Source organism: Pseudonaja textilis, chromosome 3 (assembly GCF_049901715.1).
Source record: "Pseudonaja textilis isolate UNSWEBS1 chromosome 3, rPseTex1.2, whole genome shotgun sequence".
NCBI classification, from domain to species: domain Eukaryota; kingdom Metazoa; phylum Chordata; class Lepidosauria; order Squamata; family Elapidae; genus Pseudonaja; species Pseudonaja textilis.
The window spans coordinates 74,528,444-74,549,144 of NC_141992.1; the positions used below are offsets into that span (position 1 = coordinate 74,528,444).

Consider the following 20,701-nt stretch of genomic DNA (forward strand, 5'->3'; position numbering starts at 1 on the left):
TTGATTCCATTTTTGCAGTTTGTTAATTCATAGAATGTCACTGTGAATTTCTGTTCCACACTGAATTGAATTCATATTTCAGAAAAAATTAAAACACTTCTCTTTCAGCTATACCTGGCAACAATGAACTTTGCCTTCCTGTTCTATAGCTGGATGTTACTGACAGTCAATGTATCAGTAACCAAGAATAAATTATCATATGCAGGAGCTAGATTTGGAGTCCTGCACACTTTAAGGGCTACAATAATCTTCTGCTTATCCAGATCAGCCGTTGGTCCATGGTCCAATATTTAGACTGCAAATGGCTCCCAAAGGTTTTCAGCAGAGGCGTTTCCTAGATTAGCTATCTGCAATGTTATTAAATCCGAAGTGCAAGAGGCTAAACCTAAAGTGTACACTGGTCCTCTGCTGGACTATGGATTCCCCCATTTTATGAAATTGTCTTTTGAAAAATAGATATGGGTGATTTTCATATTTCGCTATAGAGATTGTTCTAAAAGCAATATATTAAAAAAAAAAAAAAGACAGCGTGCTTATGGATAAACCAGGATTTTTCAGCACAGAGATTCGGTCTGTTGGAATGTGATTGTTTAACCTTGCTGGGCTTTTGTAACCAGTCTGTCAGAAAAATTATTATGCTGTTCTTGACATCCTTTTAGACAAAGTGAAGTCCTAGTAATTTCAATGCTCTCAGTGCCTCCCACAGGCAAAAAGGTAGGTTGCAAATCTCAATACAGTTAAAATATGCATTTTCCCAGTTTTCATTCTAGCAGGAACAACCGATAGCAAAACCCTGTTTCTCAAATTAAACCGTAAAGAATATAACAATAAAATCTTGGCTCGGTTGTAAGAGCATCTTTAAAAATGAACTACATTTAACAACAAATTAATTTTACCAAAATAATGATCTGTCCAAGATCATAGAATGTCACATCATAAGTGTTGGCATTTTGCAGAGTTCTTTTCTGATGTTTCTAATTGATACAGTAGTACAGACTTAAGTGTTGCTCACTTTATGCCAACTGAGCCCAAATTTTCTGTTGCTAAGAAAGACAATTAAGAGAGTTTTGTCTCATTTTACAATCTTTCTTGCCCCAGTTAAGTGAATCACTGTAGTTAAGTTAGTAACAGTTGTTAAATAAATCTGGCTTCCGCATTGACTTTGCTTGTCAGTAGGTTGCAAAAGGTGATCACATGACCCCAGGACACTGCAAACCATAAATACACGGCAGTTGCCAAGTGGCCAAATATTGATCACATGACTATGGTGTATGATGCTGCAACAGTAATATGTCATTTTTTTTCAGTAGTGATAACTTTGAACGTTTACTAAATAAATGATTGTACCTATGATGAATAACAACATACACAAAACCAGTTTACCAAAGATCTAGCATGATGTAGAGACTAGTACAGAAATGCAAAACCCACTCTAATTTCTGAAACCCTCACATATTATGAACTCAATCTGCTTTACACAAACATTGTGACAATATAATGACACACTGTGAAGCATGGCAAAGGAACAAGATAGAAATATGAACATTTAAAAAAAAAACATTTTCTTGACCGTTTAATATTACAGCCAGATTTTTTTCAAGATTGTAACGTTTTGCTAGTCAAAAAATTGTTTTGCGGAGACGTTTGTTCATCATTTTATTAGCAACTCTATGATTAAAATGTTTACACTTGCAAATGGTCCTCTATATTAGAGTACATAACCTGAAGTCACATGGCATTTGATGAAGCCTGTCATGTGTATTTACAATTATTTCCACACTTAACTGACCCTCTGACTTTTCAGCCATTTCTTATTTCTTCAAAAACATCATTGATACAATGTCAAACAATCATATTTGTGCAGAATTAAAGATCCAACATGTTGGCTTCTATACGAGAGAAAATATTACTGGGGTTTGCAAGAAGCACGATCTTTCAAGAAACTGCTGTTCCTAAAAGGCTAATAACCACCAAGTTGACCAAGGCTTCCTGAGACAGTAACAATCACATGCTGTTCCCCCAAACCTTTGTTTTTATTTCAACGCTTGTGAATTATATGCATTCACAGTCCATAATGAATCCCAGACTGTGGCAAACAGAAGTCTGCCGCACCCACCTTTATCTCCCTTGAAATGTTGTCAATAACTAAATTGCCAATTAGCTGTACAAGGCCAGACGGAGCACAAAGTCAGCACTGAACTTCAGATTTTAAACCAACCAGAGTGAACAAAGTTGCTTCCTGCAAAGGCTCATGTCCCTTTGCTCCTCCTTTATGTCTTATGGGAGGGGCCAATAATCTCCAAGCCTTACTCCCATGTCGCCCCTTTTGTCTTAACTGTTCTTGCCTTCTGGCAGCTCTGCGCAGAGTAATGTAGTTATACTGTATGCTTAGCTATCATGCAATGCTTAGGTCAAAGGGGTTGAAGAACTTCAGTCTACACTAAAGTGAGTGTAAGAGGTAGAAGATGCAGCCCAGAAACTCACGAAGCACATGGTATTCCTATTCCATGGCACTTAGATAAGGGCAAAGGTCATCATTTACAGCAGGGCTGGGGATTCTGGGAGTTGAAGTCCACTAGTCATGAAGGGGCTATCATTCCCCACTTCTGGTTTAGAGTTTTCAGAAACAACCCAGTACCTCTTCAACTGTGGTGCACCAAAGGCTATCTTTATTGTCCAGCTCGATTGTGCCAGATCACCTAGCAGGCTAGTTTTAGCTTGGAAAGAATTATTTTTATGTCAGGTGTTCTGTTTCTATGTAGATCCTATAGATCAATCTCTCTTGGAATTTTATAAAGCATAGCTTTCTCTTTCCATTCTAAAATCAAAAGCAGATTTACCGACAACATATTCTTAATGCTATGCAATTAAAGGGGGAAAAATCATTGTTAGAATGGCAACCAACATTCCTGGGAAGTATGTAGTTTTCTCCTATTATTCATGTGTCATTCTTCTTGTCTCAACACTCAGATACATTATCTCCTTACAATTTTCTCACTTCTGATCACCTTGACTTCAATTCTTTCTCCACTGCTCTAGAGCCATATTTATTTTGTTTTAACGATTACTTCCTAACTGGGAATTGTAGTTCTATGAGGCATTAAGGTAATAAAATGATCACTATCCTCACCAAGCTGCAATTCCCAAGAGTATTTGGAAAGAAAGCAATTTCAATTATGAAATAGTTGATGTACACTTTGTGAGGTGAGGGCCTATTTCATTCCTGTATGTGGGGCTGACTGAAGAGTAAGAGAGTAAGAGTAGGTTTGAATTTCAGCTCTAAGGATAAATGAGAAATAAGAGTTTTCTTGTGGGCTTCTATTTAATATTGAATTGGCTGGGAGCCACAAGGGGCCACCCTTGTTCTGCAACAGAGTAAAAGAGTAGAGAAACCTTCTCATTAAGGCAATGTGCTAGATTATGTCAGTTGAAGCAACACAGTGATTTACTACTGGGTGTTTGTGATATCATTGAATAGCAGGGACTTCCCTCCTCCCTCTGTTCTTTCCTCCCAACATTACAAATTACATGAAGAATTTTATGTTGTCATTTTAGAGGCTAAACAGGAAAAAACACAAAATACCAGAACACCCAAGTCTTCACTTGCTCACTTGTTTCATCCACAACCATATCCATACACATCCCTTATGCTGTCGCAAACATTTGGGTCACAACAGAGTTTAATTTATTAAACCTTATTAAACCTCTGCAATACACTACATCTTTGGACATGCTTTCAAGGAAACAAGACATCAGGTAGTGTTGAATTGTTCAGATTGGTTAACAAGTGTATTGACTTATGTAAAATCGTATCAGAGGGGAGAGAGGCTAATAAAGAACAAGTTTTGGCAATTCAATATCCTCCTCCCTGCCTCAAACAACTAAGAGCTAAAATGATCTAGCTACAAGAGATAGCTGATGGTTTATGAAGGCCAAGTTCATATCCAGAATCTTTGCCTTGAAGAAAAAATAACTCTACATTACCATGATTCAAACTCAGTAGTAATGTAGTAATGTAGTTAAGGTAAGACTACACGTGGGTAGACCTAGGTTCAAATCTGCCTTTCCTCAAGGACTTATTGGGTAACTTTGAGCTAATCTCTCAAAGTTAAGTTAAGTTTATGGGTAAAAAATAAATATAAAATATGTTTTTGACTGTTGATTTTATTACAGTTGGTCTTAATTTTGATATATATGTATTGTAAACAATGTACAAGTGGTCACTGGCAATGAAAAAGTTAATAAATAGCAAATACATGCAGATCTGATCTGATTCAAATTGTTGATTCACAGTGTTCATTCAATTTGACCTAAATTTATTTGGAAAATGTAACTGGTTTGATAAAATGAAAATGCATCCAATCTGATTATTTCATCTTCCAATTTGATGTCAGCTTGATTTGTAAATTGGATGAAATTGGCTCTGAATTACATCTCCTAATTACATACTATAATCCTGATGAATCATTATGTCTGAATCATAATAGTCATGATGTAAGTTTTTTTTTAAATCCTCTTTCATTCTTCTATGTTTTGGGCATTTCAGAATAATGAAAATAAAATCCAGAAATTAATACTACATAAAAAATCTCTACATCTGTGGATATGATAATTTTTACAACAAATATTGATGTTAATCTAATCATAGCAATGACAATAGCCACTCTCTGCATTCAAATTACCTGAAATCAGATTGAACAATTTGCAAAGTCTCACTAAAGGAACAAAACTCCAGGAATCTGGTAGAGAAGCAGCTTCAAAATGTATGAAAATGAAAAAAACAATGAAATTTAATCAATTTTTTTTTGATAAGCACAAACAATGGAACTGAAACTGGGGCAATCTACAGATTCTGCCAGATGATTTCATCTGCAATGCAGAAGTAACTATATACCAATTACTGGAGCCAATTAAATTGCTAATAATAATAATAACAACTACAACAACAATAACAACACAGCCAGCTAGATCTTCAGACTGAGGTTGGCCTTTTTGTCTACCTATCAAGTCCTTACCAAGGACAAATCTGGATGTTTGATGGTGTTACAGATATCACTGCAGGCTAGAAATTTAATAGACTGATATAAAACATAATATAGATATATATAACCATTGGTTGAAAGTATAACATAAATGTTAAGATAAAATTTGGAATATCTCGTATAAAAGGATGGAATAAATAGCTTAGTCATGGATGATTAATAATTGATAAATATATAAGCATATGTTAGTTTGACAATGTGAAAATTGATATAAACTGTAATGACTACAAAAGGATAGCACAAAAGATTTGTAACCAACTGACACATAAAATGCATATAAAATGGAAGATGGTTTTATATTTTTATCTTTTGTATATGTATTTGTTTTTTAAAAAAACAAAAACTCTTTAAAAAAAGGTATCACTGCAGGATGGAAGCTGTTCCAGGTAAAGCTGCCTTCTGCAACTGACCGATGACAAATTTGTCAATGCCTGTGGTGTTCAAATGGTGCTCCAGTTGTTTTGGGATTACACCCAAGGCGCCTATTACCATTGGTACTACCCTTGCTTGCCTTTGCCATAGTCGTTCTATTTCTATTTGCAGGGCTTTGTATTTTGTTATCATCTCCAGTTCTTTCTCTTTTATTCTGCTGTCTCCAGGCACTGCCACATCCACTATCCAGACTTTTTTTTTCTGTCTTATCAACAACTGTTAAGTCCGGGTGTTATGTGGCAAGTGCCTGCCTGCCTGGATTCTGAAGTCCCAGAGCAATTTAACTTTTTCATTTTCTATGACTTTTTTTATTTTATGGCCCCACAGTTCTTGCTTACAGGCAAATGGTATTTCTTGCAGATCTTCCAATGCACCATTTTTGCTACTTTGTCATGCTGCTGCTTGTAGACAGTTTCTGCAATCTTCTTGCAGCAGCTTGCCAGGTAGTCCATGTTTCTTCAGCTTCTTTACATAGGTGGCACTTACCTGTCTGTTCCTGTCTTCTCATTATTATTATTATTTTACATTATTATTATTTGACACAAAAAACAACAGTGTACACAACAAACGAGAAAACTATGCTGGATTTCGTAGCACAAATCACTAGTCGAACACTTCCCAAGCGTTTAGGACTGCGTGATATTTTGGTGGATTATGCAAGCAGATCCCAATAAAGTGGCCTTCTGCAGCTGACCAATGGTGATCTTGTCAGCACCAATTGTTTTTAAGTGCTTGCTTAGGTCTTTAGGCATAGCACCCAATGTGCCAAATACCACTGGGACCACCTGCACTGGTTTATGCCAAAGTCTCTGTAGTTCAATTTTCAAGTCTTGATATCTGGTGATATTTTCAAGTTGTTTCTCGTCAATTCTGCTGTCACCAGGTATGGCAATGTTGACGATCCACACTTTTTTCTTCTGCACAATCGTGATATCCAGGATATTGTGTTTCAAAACTTTTGTCAGTCTGTATTTGGAAGTCCCACAGTAGTTTTGCATGCTCATTTTCGACCACTTTTTCAGGCTTATGATCCCACCAGTTCTTTGCTACAGGCAGATGGTAGTTGTGACCAGGGATGGGATTCTACCAGTTCGCACCTATTCGCTAGAACCGGTTGTTAACATTCTAAGCAGTTTGGAGAACCGGTTGTTAGAAGAAATTACTGGCCTAATCCTGTAAGGAAGCAGGTAGGAAACATTCTGGTGTTGCTTACAGAAACTGCCTCGCCGTTAACCCTTTTTACATTCTTGGCAGGATTAGACTTCCTGTCTCTGGAACTTCTCTGGAGTTTTTTTCCCCCTCCTTTGCTGGTACTTTGCTTGGTGGAGTGACCATTCAAAGTTACTATGGCACTGAAAAAAGTGACTTATGACCATTTTTCACACTTACGACTTGCAGCATCCCCACAGTCATGAGAGGCCAGGTGAGGAGATGCATGCCTTGATGTGAGTGATATTGAGTTGGCCACGCCCAGCCAATAACATGACCACCAAGCCACACCCACCAACTAAGCCACAACCACAGAAGTTGTTGTTAAAAAAATTGAATCCCACTCCTGGTTGCGACACAAGTTCCAATGGACCATCTGAGCGATTGTGTTGTGATGTGGTTTGTAGTCAGTCTGAGCGATTGTCTTGCAACAGCTCAGTATGTGATCGATGGTTTCATCCACTTCTTTGTAGAGTCTGCATTTGGGATCATCATCAGATTTTTTTATTCTGGCTTTAATTGCATTCATTCTAATGGCTGGTTCTTGGGCTGCAAGAATCAGGCTGTCTCTTTCTTCAGTGTTCCATTGGTCAGCCATAACCAGGTCTTTTCCTTATCTACTTTTCCTTGGATCTTTTCAAGGAACTGTCCATGCAGTGCTTTGTTACACCAGCTGTAACATATTATTATTATTATTATTAAAAGTAGTTAAAATTATAAATATCTTTTCAGTAATAAAGGAAAAAACAAGTTTTGAAAAATCATTTGTACCAGGCCTCCCCCCTGTATGTGTTTTGTTTGATATTAGTCCCATTCTCACAATTTACTTATTTATCAGTTAAACTCCTAATTGGTAGGTCTGGCATCCCAGAATTACCCTGACTGGGCTCATTTTGGAAACAGGATATCCACTTACTTTTTTCAAGAAGAGGCAGCATCCCATGAGCCTTTGTGCCAAGAGAACCCCAACAAGATTTCATTACATCAATATGCACCTCTTTTGTGATTGGCTAAGCAAGTAGTTAATGGCAGGACATGGCAGGATTACTTGTTAAGAGTCAAGTAAAGTGTATTTATACTTCTGCAATGAAATCTACAAAAGATCAATTAGTCTGGTGGGCCAATGGACCCCTTTCTATTCTTTCCAACCCAACAAAATTTTTGGAAAGAATTCTGTAAATGGACCCTGTTTTTTCTGATTGTGAGTGGGATGACTCTCCAAAAATTGAACAGGATAGGACCAAATGTGGTGTGGCAGGAGAAATTGGCAAAATAAAAGTAGAATTTGACAATGAGCAAGATCTGTCCAGGAACTCCAGAAGAAAAATTATTCTAGATGAACATCCCTTGAAAGGCTCTTCACTTCTTCATTCTAAGCCTACCCCCTGCTTGTCAGCAGAAAAGAAAATACAGACTTCTATTTTGGTCACTGCTGGAAAAGGGATTGGAAAGAATTCCAGAAGCCATATTCTGCACCCTTTCCCTATTCCGTTGATGTTTCCACAACACATCCTCACCTCCACCGCCCACTGACCCAGTTAACTGTGGGAACAGGGCTCAGCCTTTGCTGAAAATGAAGATCATACAAATCAATCATTGCAGTCTAAACCAAATTAAGAATGAATTACCAATTAGATGATAATGAGAGTAGCTGTAGCACTTCCAAATTATTCTAACAAAGATGCCGATGCTTTCCAGCACATAAAGTGAAGCTACATGGTTGTTTTATGTGTGGATAGTGAGTGACAATTGTTTTGGAAAGGGAATGCATTTGTTGGAACCTAGTATCCTGATTCTCAGCTACTGATAAAATGGTTTGGCTTACAAAAAATAATCAAGAGCTGTTAGTGAGCTCTTCAGATCTGCATTGTAGAAATTACAGATTGAAATGTATACCAGCTGCTGAAATAAACCAATCATGGAGGGAAAGAAGGATGGAACAAAAGAAATAAACAAAAAGAGGGCTGTGAAAATATTTACAGACCCCTCATATCCTGGACATAAACTGTTTCAACTTCTTCCCTCAAAACAACACTACAGAGCATTGCACACCAGAACAACTAGACACAAGGAGTTTTTTCCTGAAAGCCATCACTCTGCTAAACAAATAATTCCCTCAACACTGTCAAACTATTTACAAAGTCTGCACTATTACTATTAATCTTCTCATTGCTCCTTATCACCCATCCCCTCCCACTTGTGACTGTATGACTGTAATTTTGTGGCTTGTATCCTTACGATCTATATTGACTGTTTCCTAATATGATTTGATTGCTTATTGTACCCTATGACTATTATTAAGTGTTATACCTTATGACTCTTGACAAATGTATCTTTTCTTTTATGTATACTGAGAGCATTTGCACCAAGAGAAATTCCTTGTGTGTCCAATCACACTTGGCCAATAAAAGAATTCTAATTCTAATATTGCCTGAACAATGTGTGAAACCTCATAGTTATGACTGCCTTCTTCCAGCATCACTTGGAGAATATGCTTATTGACTAAGAAATATACAGAATCTTATCATAGAAAGAGTAAAGTATGAAGGGAATTCTGATAATTCCCAGAAATCTGCTGTTGATGGTTATGAGGGAATTAATAAAAATGATTTGCATCTTAGTATAAGCAATTCATAAATTATGATAAACATTCGTAAATTAGCTTATGTTGTTTTAATCAAAAAGTACATTGAGCAAGTGTGTGTGTGTTACTCAACAGGTCCCGCTATAAAGATAACTTGCAGAATAGAATGTCTCTGGTTCAATTACCATTCAGAAGAAAGCAGACTTGGAAGGTTGCCAATGTCTCATAGTTCAACAAACATCTGACTTAGCATTATATAGACAATAGTACACTCTTTCTTTGTCTATTAATAGAAAGTGGCAACTTCAATGGCCTCCTATAGTATTAATCATTAGGCAGGAGTACCTGCGCTCTTGTGTGCTTCTACAGGAGAACATTGTGTTGGAAGGGGCGGAATAATTTTATAGTAGTAAGGATGTTAACTTTTCACTGTGAAATGGCAAGAAAAAGCATGTTGGACCCAACACAACCAAGGTCTTCAGCTTAAATGGTTAATATGCGAACTGTTGATCTCAACAACCACAGTATTACAAAAGAAGCCATTTCTAATGTAATGGGCAAGGCAGAATTAAGAGGCTGGTTACCCAATCATACAATTCAACAGAAAAACAGCCTACCTAATCCAAATGATATTTTCTTTACTTTATCATCCGCGTCCAAGCAATCAATTTGTACAATGACATACTGTGGCATTTATTGTCATTCCTTATCAGTTTCTCTTGTATGCCGATTTCCTTCCACTTCATTGCAAATCTTCATGAAATAAAACCATATGCTCTTCCATAGCAACATTCTAATACAAACACAGACTAATCTTTGTTCGCTGGAATACACAGTTCCTCCCCCCACCTTGTTAACACAATCTGCATCTGCATGCAGTTCAACCAAATTCCATAGCAACCATATAAATAAAAATGAGTTAAAAAAAATCTTTAAAAATGTTTTCCGGGAAATAGCTTGGAACATAAAAGGAAGAATGCAGTATTTGTAAGCAAAAGCAGCTTGAACGGAGTAGCATCACTGGTTATAAAAGGATTCTTTGCAACTTTCTGCCATAAAATGTTATGTGGCCTTAATCTGCATTAACTAGAATTACAGATTCTCATCACCGCACATCTATTACATGGGTATTGTTCCAAAATAAAAATTACAATTGGCATCTTTAAAAAGAAAAGCTACATATTTGGCCTGAGAAAATGGTTACACTTATACCACCCATTTTGTGTCCTACCATAACTAGTGTGATATATTAATTTGTACGTACATGTTTAAAAAGAAACAAAAACGATAGAGGTAAAACAACCACAGGCAGAATTAGGTATCAAAACTTGAAGAGTTGGCTCAAAAAGTAATTTAAAAATTAAATAAGCATTTCGATAATTTTTTTTTAAAGTTCCCCACCTTATTTAAAAAATTTATTTTAAAACACATATCTTGAAATTTTGATATGGTGGGTTGTATTTGTCTACTGTTTTGGTAGGATAAGGGAATTCATACAGTATAGTGAATTGCGTAATAGCCCACTGCTATTACTATCAATATTACTATCAATAATAATAGTAAAACTATTGAAATGTTACAAGGGGTGAGTAGCAGTGCTGCTCTTTAATCTCTCTCCTATCCCTGTAACATTTTGGTTTTCCCATACTGGATAACCCAAAAGGAATGACAGAGAAGGCCCTCATACAGTCCACATTCAGCAAATGTTACAATAGATGATATTCCACTTTCTTTCAGTTATGTAATACTGTAATTATTTTTCAGTTCATTTCAAATGCTGCTTCTTTCAAGTGAGTTCAAAAGTGACTTCGTCAGCAGGAGGACCAGTTCATTCAGTTTTTCCCTCGGCAAAAGATCTGACAAACAAGGACCACAGTCCCAGTAGATGGTCCAGAAATACTTCTGATGAGTCAGAGGCAAGACCTGACCCTCCTTTCCTCCCATCTTAATGAATCCCTACTACTAATTAAACTTACTATTAAACTAATCACACAGGGATCTCCATGAAAGCTTCCAAGTAAGATACTGGGGAATCACCTAGACTAGAGCGAGTGCTGATAATATTTTGTTAAACAGATCGTGGGCCCAAACATATAAATGATCTTTACATCCCTATTCCTCGGGATCCTCTGAATAGGCAGTTAATCTAATCAACAGGCTGGAAAACCATTAAAAAGCTTCGCTACTGCTTTGGTATTTCTTTGTGCCGTGGAACAATGAAGGGCTAAGCTACATAACCCACTCTCCCCCTTTTTATAAAAACAAGACAATAAAGTTATCATAATAAATAACATTTACTCACCCTTTCAGGCAAGGACAATGAGCTAATGTTTATTTAGTATCTTGAAGCTACAAATGTACCAACCCAAGAGCTAAAGTTGCTATTACCACAGCAGTTTTTTTCCAGTGTGTTGTCCAATCTAACTTTAAATGACTCAGTTAATGAGATGCTCATCATTTCCCCAGAGAGGCCACTGCATAGAGCAGTTAAGTAAGTTATTGAGATTTTAGGTTATTTATCAAAACTCTTCTCAGCTGCTTTTTAAGTATTTATTTGAAGTCCATCACCAGCATGTCCATTTGGCAGATACAGTGAGGGCACATGGGAGTCTTTTGCTTGCTTATAAAGGATTCTCGTAATATTCTTCTTAATAAAACAGTAAAGTATGATAGATTGTTTCACAATCTGCTGAATGAGACACCCAAAGTGCTCCTTATTAGCTCCATTTTTGGCTTGGCTTGAAGAACTGAATAGGGTCCCCAGGACTCCAAGTTGTGGATTCTATGCTATTCGCTTTCTTTATCAATGATTTGAATGGCAGGGTTGATGGATGTGCAGCAAGTCTGCAATTGACACTAAGCTGGGAAGTCTGGCTAAATACTTATGAGAAATTGTAAAGTGTTCCAGACTGACTTGAGCTATGGGCTGAATAGAATGGAATTTAACAGCATCTAGACAGGAAAAATAAAAGGCACAAATCTAAGATCAGCAAGGCTCGGTTTGGTATTTATTTAATAGAAAAGGAACTGGGTATTCTTGTTATATGTATGCGATAGCCAGTGAAAACTAAACTAACTAAAAAAAATAGTAACATTTAAGTACTGTAGCTATAGGTCATTACCGCAGAGGTATGTCAGTGTTGAGCTGAATGATTGAAGTAGTTTAGTAGTTCAATATCATACCTTTGCAAATAATTAGAGCTGTTCAGATTTTTCCAGCTATTCTAGGTTCCTTCCCTACCATTCCAACGCTGGTACATCAACAACAAATGACCTGAGAACAACAAAAGCAACAAGTGGATTAACTAGATTCTGACTCATGATCCTCAATAACATTCCCCCACCACCCAAATGCCTTGTGGTAAATATGTTTGCCACAACAAATGGCAACAACTTGACCTTGAAAAAATGAAGTGTCACATTTCTTAATTTTATTGACTCTGCCAACATGGTTATCCTATATCTTCTTTAAAATAGCTGGAACTAAAATATATTAAAGCTCATTGGTCCTTACTCTTAGTATGGAATGCTGTAATCTGGAATATGGGAGAAATATGAGTTAATCCATAAAATAAAATTTAAAAATTGGTAACATTGTGGATATGTGAAACAAGAAGGAAGAGGAAGGATACAATAGATCTGAATTGAAGATAGTTAATTTTGTGGAATAAAGCTGAATACAGACAGGAAAGCAGAGATGTAGGAAGAGTTATGAATTAAAAGATATGTCGAAGTGTCAATTGGATGATTTTGGATTGATCCATGTTTTGCTCCCAGAAATGGGTTTACTTGAAGATTTAGAGGAAAATTTTTGAAAAAAATGTACAATACTGAGTTAATAATGCAATCAACAGGAAAACATTCTATTTGCTGATGTGAATAAATGGATGAGAAATGGAAGTAAAAAGAAGTGACTGAGCCATTTAGAAATATCTTGGTGAATATCTACTTTTAAAAAGGTTTGCTTTGAATACATGGTTTAAGCATAAAGAAATGGAATAAATACACAGTAAATCTAAAAGTGTGACTTCAATGTTTGAATGTGATGAAAGCCATAAATGATACAACTATGTGGAATAGTTAACAAGTGCTTGAAAATTGAGCAATCTACAGCTGTGAGGTCTACCTGGATCCTTTAAGGATACATCTGTAACAGTGATGGTGAACATTTTCGGCACTGAACGCGTGTGCATACAGGTTCAGGTGTATGTGCCGGAGCGCCAGAAAACCAAAAAACAGCTGGTCAGTGAGCTTATATCTGTTTTTTGGGCATTTTGGGCCATTTTGGGGGCTGTTTTTGGCCATTTTCAGGGCACTTTCAGGCAATTTTTTCAGGCTAAAACCACGCTGGAAAACAACCTGTTTTGGCCATTTTTCAGAGTCATTTTCAGGACATTTTCAGGGCATTTTCCAGCCATTTTTGGCCCCCCAAAATGGCTCGAAAAAGCCCCCAAAACAACTCAAAAAACAGCCTGTTCTTTGGCTGATTTTCAGGCTGTTCTCTGGTGCTCCAGTGCCCACGAAAGCCAACTGGCCAGAAACTATAAGAGCAGCTGGTGATGGTGTGCATGCCCACAGGGAGGGCTCTGCGTGCCACCTGTGGCACATGTGCCATAGTTTGCCATCACAGATTTACAAGGTACTCTTGAAGCTATTTTGGTTAGGAACATGAATATACAACAAATGTTTACACTAACTCAGGTCAAGAAGTGAAAATAAAGCAAGCTTGCAAATTATATAAAATTCTATTGTATAGTTGATCCTTTCATCTTTATTGAATGTATTTGTTCAGTCTGTACTGTTTTTTAGTGATTTTGAATTTTTAATATAAAAATAACATTCAAAACGAATATATTTGCGGAATATGTCCTCAAAATGATGTGTAATATAAAGTACTCCAATCTGTATTCCACTGATATCTTCAGGAGCTATCATGGATTTCTCCTTCTTCCTCAGAAGAATTTTCCTTGATCATGTCTTCGTTAGATTTATTGATTTCTATAGGGGAAAAAGAAATATATTTATACGTTTTTTGCTATTTACTTAATCTCGTTGCATCTGCCACTAATGTGCCTATCTATAAGCACACCAATATTGATAAATAGCTTGCCATGAGTTGCAGAAATTCTGGATTTGCTATAAAATTACAGTCCTCAATATAATACAGATAGCCCTCATTTGCCTTGTACAACTACTCTTCAAAGTTACGATGGTGATGAAAAAGTAACTTTGGTACCCATCCTTACATATAAGCCCTTCCCAGGTCTGTAAAACAAAGGAAAGCTGAAGTAAGATAATAAGCACAGTTGCTGTTTCACTTAGTGTTTCACAAGCAGAGTTGCTGTTTCACTTCACTTAACCACTGAGTTGCTTTGTCAGGCTCCGAGTTCACCCAGAGCCCGTCAGCTCCGAATATGCCTCGCAGTAAGTCAGCTGGCCATGTCATCTTATCTCTGCTGCTGCCAGATCTGCATTTCTGCTTGTGTGCTGGCCGATGACTTTGGAATGACTCAGCAGAGCTGAGGATGGATTCTGCAACAACTGCGGGGCTGCTGGAACTGGCTCTTTTCCATGTATTGATGTGGTGCATATTGTTAAAGTGGGTTGGGGCACATATAGTAATTAGGTAATTAGGACTTTGGTTAAAACATGGTGAACGTGGCACCAGGTGGGGGTCAGTTAGCGATGGTCGGAATAGGGTAGGGATGTAGACATATTATAGGATTAATAGCATTTAGGGATAATGGCGTGGCCAGAATTAGAACTGCCTATAGGCCTGGGTGTGGTGGGGTATGTCCCATGATAATGGTGATAAAAGGAAAGGGAGAAAACTCAAACCCAACTCTAACCTTGCCTGGCTTTTAGCCATTCTTGCCTGATTAGAGTATTTGTTGTTTGATGATATATTGAATAAACCATCATTGTCCTAAAGAGGAGCTGGAGTTTGGATTCATTTAAAGACAAATCTTTAATACTCAAGGACTGGCTGAGATGCTTAGTTCTGTTATCCTCTGATCAATTAAGATAATTTCAAATCTTTAATCTAGGGGAGCATGCTAATACCTTAAAACTAATAAAATGGGGAACAGAGGAAAAAACAGAATGAACTAGACAACCCATTTGGGTCTTTGTTTCAGCTAAATAATCATTGTACACTAGCCCTTCTGCTCAGTCACACAATCCCATGCAACATCCTTGTGTTCCCTCCCTGCCCTATCCCCTCCCCACATCTATGTTGCATCCTTGCCACACTTCACGGGTATTCTCCATGATTCTACCCCTTGCACACCCTCCCCAATCACTGCCACACTTCTTGTGCACTCCCTTGTTCACTCCACTGGCAGTAGCCACTTACAGTACTTGCCTACTGGCTTTAGACTTGCAATTTCTTGCAGTCTTCCCCACTGATTTTGCTTGTGGAAAACTTGCAAGTAGGAAGTCAATGAGGAAACTGCAGAGGTTACAAATTCCTTGGGTAAAGTATCCCCGACCTGTACACCATTCCCCAGTCCCCCTACATTCATGCTGGCTACTCATACATCTTCATGCACTATCCTGACCCACAGGACATCTTCACGCACTTCTCCAACCTGTGTTGCACCCTCGCTACACTTCTCAGGCTTTTGAGAAGCTTGCAGGGACACCAGCGATCACAACTGAGTTTAGACTGCTGGCTTCCCCAATGAACTGTGGAATACTGTCAGGTAATTTGGAAATAACAATCACATTTCTTGCTCTGACTTGTGGGAAGCCACCACAACTTTAAAAAATTTCAATCTCAGGGGAGTACTGAGTTCCCCATTCTAAAAGCTAGCCACTTAAAGTACCTTGGTCCAAAAATTGTTACCCTATGATGCACTCTTTTGCTCAATTGGAAATTGTCAAAGAGTTTTAGCAGTATATAGATATATGTCAATCCCAACCTAAAATCAAATCTGCACCAAACAAATGCCCCTAATTATTGACAGCAGTTCCTTAAGAGCTGATTTCTAGGGACTCACCTATCCATTACTCTATGGGTCAGAATGCTTCTGGCAATGGAACTGCCAGAAAGTAATAATAACAAAGTAGTGGTAGATGTTCTGTGGGCTTGGTCAGGCTTCATAAAAAGGATATCCATTTTGATAAAGATCAGCATTCCTTTTACTATTTGTTTTAAGTTCTAAAAATATTATTAATTACTGTTTCATCCAAGATGATTCTTCCCCTCTCATATTATTATGTATGCTGGAACGGTACGGGCAAAAGTTCTGTGAGATATAGTTATAACATTTAGGACAAAGACTAAATACGATTACTATGCCAGAGAAAACCTGATATTTCCTTTTCCTGCAATTTATTCTGATAATCTGATATTTCGTGTCTGAGCTCAGGCTTTAATGTCAAAAACTTCTGTGATGTGAATCCTAATGATTGGAATTTCAGAATCACATTGAATTTCAATGTTAGCCCCAGATGGAAGGGTGATCTGGATCATTATTCAGAAAATGACCTTTCATTCATTCGAGACTGATACTTGTCTATTTAATCTCCTAGAGTTCTGTCTGCTCAAAGAAACGGGAGATTTGAAGGCTTGCTGAAAGAGATTATACGTTGATCTGATATTACCTCAGGAGCACTTTTCTTTTCTTATTGTATATTCTACTGGCAGAAGAATACCTGGAAATAAAGAATATATCACTTCTGGCAATGATTTTATTAACTACCGTGCCTAATTTCAAAGTGGTTTAACTATAGAAGCCTTGGAATACAAAAAAAAATCTTGATGGAGAAGACCTGATCTAAGTGGCTTTAAAATATTTATCTAGTTCAAGAAAGATAAGCATTTTGGTTTTCATGGCCCAATTAGAATCAGTTCTGCTCTCTATTTACATTATTTCCCGATTCTTCTTGCAGTGAGGCATGTATAAATTATGCACTTGTTCCAAGAGATTTAGAAATTCTGATTTCCCTTCTCTCAACACAGTAGTGAACCCTGCTCTGTATTGTATTATTGATGTAGAAACAAAATCTTTGAACCACAAAATCAAAGGATCTAGGCTATAGTTGCATACAGGTAGTCCTTGACTTACGACCACAAATGAGCCCCAAATGTTTGCTAATCAAGACAGTTGTTAAGTGAGTTTTGCCCCATTTTACAACTTTTCTTGCCACAGTTGCTAAGTGAATCACTGCATTTGTTAAAGAGAATCCAGCTTCCCCATTGACTTTGCTTGTAGAAGGTGTCAAAAGGTGACCACATGATCCTGGACACTAACCTGGACATCATAAATACATGCTAGTTGCAAGCATCTGAACTTAGATTACGTGATCATGGGGGTGCTTCAACAATTGTTAAATTTGAAAAACACTTACGTGTTACTTTTTTCAGTGCTGTTACAATTTTGGATCTGAGTAAATGAATGATTGTAATTCAAGGACTACCTGTAGTTAAAATGGAGAACCTGAAAAATACCTAAATAAATTTGATGTGAATATGAAGGTAAGTCTTTATGATATTGTGTCAATTATTTGCAGCAGAACAAAATTATTTTTTCCTCATTCTGAGTTTCCAACAATCAAGGCATAAAAAGGCACATTATCAGAATGATACATTATTCACAGATACTGTAAAAATAAAAACCTTCCCCTTTCTTTTTCTAAGATGGGGACCAATTTATGGAACAGCTGAATAATTGTTTCCAAAATCTGATGGCCACGCTAATCTTAAATAAGGCTTGAAAAGGGGGAAAAAAAAGTTCTTTCTCTTTCTAAGAAAGTCTGCAGGTACATTTTCTCATGTTTCGTTTCCATCAAGAAGGCTTTTTAGAAGTGTTTAGAGAAAATGGAGCATTTCAAATAATTAGCTTAAATTATGCACTTCACCACATAATCAGATACTCTATTCCTTTATCTACTTTAAGGGGAAGGATGTCTACTGTGAAAAAAAATTGGCCAGGATAGTTGCGGAGTAGAAACTTTCTGAGCGTGCCTTTCCTTTTTCTTTTCTTTTTTTTCCTAACCTAGAGTGATAGAGAGCCATTATGTAAAGGGGCTCAGGACTCTGCCCCTCAGCAAGAAAGCCTTTTGAAAACGGAACAGAAACTTGGTCTGGGGGCAGAATTATCCAAAAGAAAAACTGAGTTGAAAATGAGCCAGATCTGTCCAAGTGCTGAGGAAACAAAACCAAACCAAACAATCCCCTAATGCAGTCCTATGGGATAAAAAAGGGGGCCAGCATCTTGGAATGTTGCCAATTCCTTCCTTCTAAATGCCCCCCCTCCCCCTTTTTTTCCCTCCTAGTCATGTCACTCAAAGGAGAGCTATTATACAGAAGTTTAAAAAATCCAGAAGTCAAACCCGGCAGTGCTTTCCCTGTTTCTTTGTCTAAAGAGTAATTTAGTGGGACTGTAGATAAAGACAGACTTTCAAAGCAAAAATGATGACAAAAGCTTTTAAGCTATAAAGAGATTCCATTCTTTTCTGTTTCTTGCACAGGAAAAAAAATTCCTGCCTTCTGTGGGATTGTTCCACAACAAGTTTTGGTGGCATCATTATCAACCTCATCCTCATCCCAGCATCACTATGATGACTTGTCTTGAAGTCAAACGTGAACTGAGGACTGATCCCTGTCGTCTAAATAGAAGAGCTAAAGAATATCTTTGGGGCATGGAAAAAAGAGATTTTTCCATTCTCCCATTCCTATTTCCCGCCCTCTTTATTTTGCTGGTAAAATTATTTCTATAATCAAATAAAGAAATATGAAAATGGAACAAATGCCCTTTAAGCTTCCCCTAAAGGAACTATTAACATATGACGTAGGAACTCTCAGCTGGGAAATCAGGAAAGGAAAAATAATGTCTGCCAGGATTCCGGCAGTTATCCCAATTAAATTATGAATCTCAAGCCAAACTTCTAAAACTTGAAAGGATTTATTGGGAGTTAACATGTTGTCTGGCGCTGCCTGAGTGTAGCCGACTCTGAGACACATAATTCATTGTCACACTTGACCCTGATTTTCCCCCACCCCCTGAGTGTATCATAATTCATATTCTCCAATGAGACACAACCATAGCTAAGAGTCATCAATCATGTTCTCCAGTTAGATTTTTGCATGGCAGAAACTTTAGTCACCTAGTTACTATCTCTGAAAAACTATTTATGGAATGCACTTCCGATTTCCAAGCTTCCACACTGCTCTTTCAAACCCCTTTCTGTTGGCAACTCTAAAATGACCACAGAAATATTTTATGAGTTGACAGTGTCTCTGTTCCAATAGGTCAGTGGTAGGATTTAATTTTTTTTTAGTACTGGTTCTGTGGGCGTGGCTTAGTGGGCGTGGTGTGGCTTGGTGGGCATGGCAGGGGAAGGATACTGCAAAATCCCATTCCCTACCAACCCCATTGGGGCTGAATCTGATTTCCAGCTCTGTTCTTCTATGTAGGGCAACAAAAGAAGACCCAGCCAATCAGCTGGGACTCGGGAGGCACAGAATAGATGGGGGCGGGGCCAGTCAGAAGTGGTACTTTCCGGTTCTCTGAACTACTCAAAATTTCCGCTACCAGAAATTCTCCAGAATTGGTCAGAACCTGCTGAATACCACTTCTGTAACAGGTCCAATGAGATATGGGTTATCTGCTATGAGGCATCTTAATATCTAAGAGCGTGCTTCATCAGAAACCCAGGATGTTGCACACTGCCTTGTGTTTTGGAATAACAAAAAGGTAGATTTAAAATGTTGAGTATTATCTGATAGAAACATTAACACACACACACACACATCAGCAATAATTATGAATGTGACTGGAGATTTGCAATTGTCTTGAAAAATGTTATCTTGTGTTGCTCAACATAAAAGTGTTCCTCTCATTTCTGACAGATGGACGTACATACAAATAGGTACAAACATATAGTGAGAGAATCACTTCCACAGGTTTATGACTGAGGGAAATCTCCAGTTGAGGTTTCAGCTGAAATAAAAATTTTTGGCCTGCCAAGCTAGGAACTTTGCGCAGAATTACTTTGTTATTTTTCCTTAAGAGGTCATCTGAAATTCAGGCTTTGCCTTCCATTGAGGGCAACACCTTTGTGGTTAAAAAGGGACAGAAATCAGAAATTATGGCATGACTATGTTTTACTACAAGTATTAAGAAAGCAACATAGGCATTTTTTTCAGTTCTAATAGCTAATAAAATAATTTTGTCAGGTGGTATTGCGTTAAGGATTTTCTTAGATCTCTAATTCATACAGAAAACTGTTGAATCCTGATATTTCTGCACATTTCAATATTTCAACATAATGCTGTGGAATAGGAGCCAAAGATATTGTAATCAGGACTGCCTAATGCCTGGCTGTTGATGTCATAGTGTGATCACTCATTTCCTGATGTGCTCATCACCCGGCTCCATGTGCATTCCAGCTTACCCCAATTCTCCTTTCATAGCATTATTAACTC

General features: G+C 37.5%; 1 protein-coding gene across 3 annotated transcripts in view; it reads right to left on the reverse strand.

The window, feature by feature from the left end:
* Positions 1-14,010: 14,010 nt before the first annotated feature.
* The window catches only part of ZNHIT6 (zinc finger HIT-type containing 6), a 41,018-nt gene continuing 34,327 nt past the window's right edge, over positions 14,011-20,701 (reverse strand). For all 3 annotated transcript variants that reach the window (XM_026700264.2, XM_087930126.1, XM_087930127.1), the window contains one exon: positions 14,011-14,265. In XM_026700264.2, coding sequence (XP_026556049.1) covers positions 14,189-14,265 — 77 coding nt within the window. In that variant the 3' untranslated portion in view covers positions 14,011-14,188. The remainder of the gene's footprint in view (positions 14,266-20,701) is intronic.